General features: G+C 43.8%; 1 protein-coding gene across 1 annotated transcript in view; it reads left to right on the top strand.

The window, feature by feature from the left end:
* The window catches only part of DNAH9 (dynein, axonemal, heavy chain 9), a 556,281-nt gene that overhangs the window by 413,403 nt on the left and 135,972 nt on the right, over positions 1-6,906 (top strand). The window contains exon 49 of the mRNA XM_006863433.1: positions 924-1,184. Coding sequence (XP_006863495.1) covers positions 924-1,184 — 261 coding nt within the window. The remainder of the gene's footprint in view (positions 1-923; positions 1,185-6,906) is intronic.

A 6,906-nucleotide genomic window follows, 5' to 3' on the forward strand; every position in this document is an offset into this window, starting at 1 on the left:
TGTAAACAATCACATAATTCACAGTAAAGAACACTGAACGTTTGCACCACCCAGAGATTGGCCAGGTCTGGGACAGGGTCTGAGAATTTGCCTTTCTAACAAGTTTCCAGAAGCCCTATGACAGTGTGGTTACCACTTGGCTGCTGATCACAAGGTACATGGTGTAACCCCACCAGCTGCTTTGCAGGAGAAAACATGGCGGTCTTCTTCTATAAAAAGATTTCAGCCTTGGAAACCGTATATGTTCACTTTCTACTCTGGCCTGTAGGTTTGCTATAAATCAGGGTCAGCTCAGTGATAACAGGGTTTTAAGGAGCTTCTGGGTGATTTTGATGCTTCTGATCCAGGGACCACACTTTGAGAACCACTACACCCCACTGACCTGAACATTGATAGAAAACCACCCCTCCATGTCTAGCTGGTTACAGAAAGAGATGGTACCCATGTGCTGCTATTGCCTTCGTTTCACTCCTGCCTCTAGACTACCTGTGATTTCTTGAGAGGCTGGAGGGGAATCTAGCTGGTCTGGACCATTGGAATCTATGTCTTGTAAGGATGTACAGTCAAAATTCACTTTTTATCTCTTGCCAGATCCTTAGTACGTTCCACATTAGCCAATCTCGACTAACCAATGACTGATGTTTATTAAGGGCCTACTGTGTACAAGGTATGATTGCTAGTCTTGAAGTGGATATGAAGTTTTATCAGACCTAGACCCCACTGCCAGTGAGAAAGAGTCTAAGTCATTTGAGAATTGAGGAGAAAGTTCTAGGCTTGTGTTTAGCATCTTCCACACATTGACTATAGAGGTAAGAGGGGGTCCAGCATTCTTTTCCTTTCCCAGGTCAGGGAGCTTGGTCTTGAGCCACATCCCTGTCCCTCTCGTCTCCTACTTCTGATGAGCCTGTCCCTCTGTGACCCAGGTGGATGATCTCAAAGCCAAGTTGGCCACCCAGGAAGTAGAGCTGAAGCAGAAGAACGAAGACGCAGACAAACTGATTCGGGTGGTAGGCGTGGAGACGGAGAAAGTGAGCAAGGAGAAAGCCATCGCAGATGAGGAGGAGCAGAAGGTGGCGCTCATCATGCTTGAAGTCCAGAGGAAGCAGAAGGACTGTGAAGAAGACCTGGCCAAAGCAGAGCCCGCTCTCATAGCAGCTCAGACAGCACTCAACACCCTCAACAAGGTAGGAGGCGTGCACCACACACCAACGTTACCCAAAGGGAATGCAGGGCACAAAGACTCAGGTGGGAGTGTTTAGGTTGGGCTCCAGCTGTTTAGCCATTAGGCAAATAAACATCTCTTTAAACCAACTACCTGCCAGACTCCACAAGGTACTAATAAAGCTCCAGAGAAGGGACTAAGTGGGCATGAGAGGCCACCTGGTCCATTCTCCCCACTTTACAGATGGGAAAACTGAGGCCCAAGACAAGGAGTGACTTCCTAGAGTCACAAACCTAAATATTAGAGCCAGGACTTGAACTCACATCTTCATAATTCAAGTCCAGATGTTTTCTGACTGTGCCATCTCACTGAACCTGTTAGGTAGAACTGGATATGAGACATGTATGAGCTTTGAAGATCCCATGGGAATGTTTAAGATAAGAAACTAAAATAAGGTGTTGGCTCCAAAATATGAAAAAAAAAATCTATAAAATCAAAATTAGTCAATGTTTTGGAGAGATAGAGCAGCTGTGGACTCTAGACTCATGGAAAGAGAAAGAGTGTGTGCTGGCAGCCAGGAGGCAGGCTTGCAGAGTGTGTCCTTGGGTTGTTTAAATGATTATATATTCATACATTTAAAAAAAAAAAAAACCAGAGGGAATAGAAGCAAATACTATTGAAAGGTAATGCATGGAGGGAATTGTAATCATTGCAATGATATGAAATGATAAAATGAGTGCAAAATTGATGTTCTCCCATGTAAACTATTACTCAATGCACAATTTTTAAAAAATTAAAAAAACACACATGCAAAAAAAACTCCTATGGGTTACAAAGTTACTTTCTGCCACTGCCTTAGAAGACTGTTTCATTTTCCTTATACTTGTAGTTCATTTCCTGCAGACACTGAAAATGAATTACTTTCTAAGGCTGTACAGTGAATTTCAAACTCCAGGTGCCTGAATTTTTCCAGTGATATCAAAGTATTTTCTGATCTTGAATGACTAGATAGCTGAAGGTTACAGCTGGTAGTGACCATTCAGATTTCAAATATGTAGGAACGTAGATTTGTGTTGGGAAAGTAATAATGTACTTCAGAAAAAAGTTGCATTTGTGAGCTCCCTGAAAATCCCTTGTTGTCGAGTCGATTTGGACTCATAGTCACTCTATAGGGCAGAATAGAACTGTCCCATGGAATTTCCAGGGAACAGAAGCAAACATCCAGATCTTTGTCCTGTGGAGTGACTGATGGACCTTTGACCTTTTAGTTAGCAACCAACTACCTGCCACCAGGGCTTGTTTATTTGAACTCAGTGCTAAATTAATTGAGAGTTTATTCTATACAATCGTTGTTGGTGTGTTGGAGGAGGGTTGCAATGAGAAGAGAGAACCTTATTTAATGTTCTTGATGATGTGCCAAAAATTCACCTTAGGGGAATACAATGACTTTTTAAGTGTAAAAAAAAAAAAAATCATCAATGTTTAATTAAATGGCAATAACATATCAACTAAATTCAACTCATGTAGCACTCATCAGGTGGAACAAACGACATTTGTTCCTTTTGAATTTATTCTATGGCAGCAAGGTACATAGTTAATGTTTGTTTCTTTTTCTCATTTTTCACAATTAACCTGCTCTCCCATTTGGATAACCATGCTTAAGGAGCAAAGAAAAAAATGAGGAGGGGAAAGGGCAGACAGACTCATATCAACAGGAATAGGAATTAGGAAGGGATTTAAAGGCAGACCCTTTCTCTGCCATGAAATCATTTGGTCTGGCTCTCCCAAAGCAACCACAGTTCCAGTAACCACATTGTTGTTGTTGTTATGCACCCGTCGAGTCAGTTCCAACTCATTGCGACCCTACGTAGGGTTTCCCAAGAGCGGCTGGTGAGTTTGAACCACCAACCTTATGGTTCACACCGACCTTGCAGTCCAGCACACTAACCCACAGCGCTACACCAGGACTCCAGTGATCACATTTGTTGTTAAGTGCTGTCGAGTAGCTTCCAACTCATAGCGACCCTGGATAGGGTTTCCGAGGAGCAGCTGATGAGTTTGAACTGCCGAACTTGTGGTTCAAAGTCCAGTGCTGATCCTAGAGTGCCACACCAGAAGTCTAGCCATCACATTCTTGTTGTTGTTGAGTGCCATCAAGTCGATTCCAACCCATATCGACCCTGTATAGGGTTTCCAAGGAGCAGCTGGTGAGTTTGAACCACCTACTTTGCAGTTCAAATGGCTTGGCAGTCTGGCACATTAACCCACAGCCATCACATTAGGGTGAGTTAATTAAATGTTTGACCAAATATAGAAGGCTAAATTTTAAGTTGATAATTTTGTATGGCCCGCAAATAATGTTATAAACATCCAAATGGCCCTCGGCAGAAAAAAGGTTCCCCACCCCTGCTCTACTGGTTGCTCTTTGGAGACCCTCCAGGGATCATCAGCAATCTCCCTCCTGCGTATTGCTTCCTCTTCCTGCATATTGCTCCTCCCCTCACCCCCTTAAAATGGTCCTCTTGGACAGTACCTGAGATCATCCTACCTCAGTTCTCCCATGCAACGGGCTCCCTCTGGGGTATGGGAGACTCCTGCATAGGAGATGCCCAACCAATTCAGAGGGAGTCGACCACCCAGCACAGCAAATTTTCCTTGGGTTAAAGGGCTAACCAGCTGATCTCTCACCTCGTGGATTTAGTAAGCTAGATCCCAGTCCACTGTGTCCTTAACACTGCAATGGGAAACATACTGAGCTCTCTGAGTGGTTTCCTTTAACCACCTCCCTCTGGACCATATGTGAACGATGTAGCATCCCCATATCCACTCTTAGCAGCAGGTTGTGTGGAATCGCTCTCATAAAATGTTCCCAGACAAGGATTAGCTTTTAAAGATGACTTTAATCTGAACGCTGGCTGCACTGCTTACTAGCTGTATGGTTCCAGGAATATTTCTGTCTTTTCTTTACCTTCATGTACTCATCTGTAAAAATTGGGGTGACAGGAACATATTCCCCAGAAATTTATAGAATCCTGGTGTGGTGCTGTAGGATAAGCACCGGGCTGCTAGCCGCAAGACCAGCTGTTGAAACCCACCAGCTGCTCCTCAGAATCCCTGTATGAAGTTACTATGAGTCGGAATTGACTCACTAGCACTTAACAACAAATTAGATAATGTATGAAAAGTTACTAACAGACAGATGCCACTCATGATGTATTCATTTTTGTTCTTAACACCATTACAACTAGCATTATCACTTCTGTTTCCCCAGAACTGGAAAAACTGCAGTGAACACTTCATATACATTCTTGGTTAATTTGTTGGGTGGTTGGTTAGTTGGTTGATAGGTAAAGCACAACTAAACAGACAGAAAAGTAAACAAGGAAGTGAAGAGATCAAATTCTGAAACATGGATATTTCTGCCACAAAGGAAGTAAAACCAGTTTGTGATCAGTGTATAATGTGTACAAAGCAATATGTCAGGTTCTTTGCCCTAAGTAGCTGTGGAAGCTGCGCACGAGTCACTGAAGTGTTTGATATCTCAGTTTCTTTGTCCATATTACCTGCTGTGGTTAGTTAACATCGAGTTGTGGCTACAATGTGTAGCAAGTCTACGCACAACATAACAAAATCTCACCTGGTCCTGTGCCATCTTCAAGATTGTCGGTATGTTTGAGTCCATTGTTGTTGGCCCTTGTGTGTTTTGAGTGCCTTCCCACCTAGAAGGCCCATCTTTCAGCACCACGCTGGACAGTATTCTGTTGTGACTCATAGGATTTTCATTGGCCAGTTTTCAGAAGCAGATCACATTGTCAGACCTTTCTTCCTAGTGTGTCTTAATCTAGAAGGTCCTCTGAAACACATCCACCATGGATGGCCCTGATGTTACTTAAAATACCTGCAGCATAGCTCCCAGCATTGTAGCAATGCGTCAGCCTCCACAGTATAACCAACTGACAGACAGAGGGTGGCCATACTCCACAGGGGGATCTCATGCCCCCTTCTATCCACTAGCAAATCCAATCAATTCTACCATCAAAATACATCCAGAATTCACCTGATGTAGCCCTTTAATGTACCCATCTGGACCAGGTCACCATTATCTATTCCCTAGTTCTAGTGTGGTGGCTCTGTAGGATAAGCACTGGAGTGTGAACCACAAGATTGGTGGTTCGAGCCCACCAACCACTCTGTGGGAGAAAGATGAGACTTTCTGCTCCTTCAAACATTTTGCATTTGTTGTTGTTGCTAAGTGCCGTCAAGTCAATTCTGACTCATAGCGACTCTGTATAGGGTTCCCGAGGCTTTTTTAAATCTTTATGGAAGAGAAAGCCTCATCTTTCTCCCGCAGAGATGCTGGCAGGCTGAAACTGCTGACCTTGTGGTTCACAGTCCGGTGCTTATCGTATGGCACCATCACACCCTTGGAAACTTTACACAGGGTTGCTATGAGTCAGAACTGACTCCACGGCACCTAACAACAACAACAGTTATGACATTAACCTCTTCACTGGTCACTGTCCTTCCTCCTTAGCTCCCATCATCGCAATCTGAGTAATCTTTTTAAAAACAAAAGTCTGACCATGCATCTCTCTCTTCAGAATTGGCCACTGGCTTCCCATTGCACTCAGAGTAAAATAAAAGTCACACTTTGGTCTGCATAGGTACCAGGTGGCTGTCTGTGCCTACTCTTTTACTGCATCATTTATACTCACCCTTTCGTCATTACGTTCCACCCACACTGACCTTCTTACTAAGTCTCCAACCTGCCAGTCACAGGTGCACTCCAGGGCCTTTGAACTAGCTATTAACTCTGCTCTTCCCCCTGAAACCCCCGTGGTTCCATCCCCTTCTTCTTTCAGGTCTCCTCCATCATCACCTTATCGGGAAACAAACAATGAAGGCATTTACTAGCTCCTGAAAAAAAAAAAAATTAAGTATATAACATTTATAGTAATCATCATAGAAATTCTGAATGTTGATTTAATTGAAAATGCCTACATGACCGTAATGAGGAGGATCATGGGGGGGAGGGGGGGAGACAAGGAAGAGCAGCTAACTCTGCAGAAGGAGCTCAGTCGATCATGTTTACAATGAAAACAACTGCAGCGGCGTGTCCTGTGGTCCTAAGAAGTGAAAGCTCCGAAGGGATGAGGTGAAAATGTATAAACAGAGGCTTCTGGGGAGCTACGGTGGACAGAAGTCAGCATGTGTTTTCTTCCAAGCCTTGTAGCTCCGTTGGCCATTTTTAACTGTGGAAGCCTGCTGTGGCACTGTAGGATAAGCACTGGACTGTGAACCACGAGGTCGGTGGTTCAAAGCCACCAGTCACTCTTCGGAAACTCTATACAGGGTCGCTCTGAGTTGAAACTGAGTCAACAGTACAAAACAGCAATAAAAAAATTTAATGACGTACAGGAAAGATCCCGACTAACTGCCTGATCTAATAAAAAATAGGGAGGAGGCAGTCCGTGGTGTGGCGCTGTGGGTTAATGCACTGAACTGCAAAGTTGGTTTGAACCTCTAGGTCGGTGGTTCAAGCTCACCAGCCGCTCCTCGGAAACCCTATACCGGGTTGCTATGGGTTGGAACTGACTCAACAGCACTCAACAAAATCAACAAAACATTAAAGCAGGAACCATAAGGATGAACAGTGATGCACATTTTTAATGAACTCAAGTGCTAACTCAAAGGTTAGTGATGCAAGTCCACTCAGAGGTTCCTTGGAAGAAAAGCCTGATCAT

Source organism: Chrysochloris asiatica, unplaced genomic scaffold (assembly GCF_000296735.1).
Source record: "Chrysochloris asiatica unplaced genomic scaffold, ChrAsi1.0 scaffold00054, whole genome shotgun sequence".
In the NCBI taxonomy this organism is placed as follows: Eukaryota; Metazoa; Chordata; class Mammalia; order Afrosoricida; family Chrysochloridae; genus Chrysochloris; species Chrysochloris asiatica.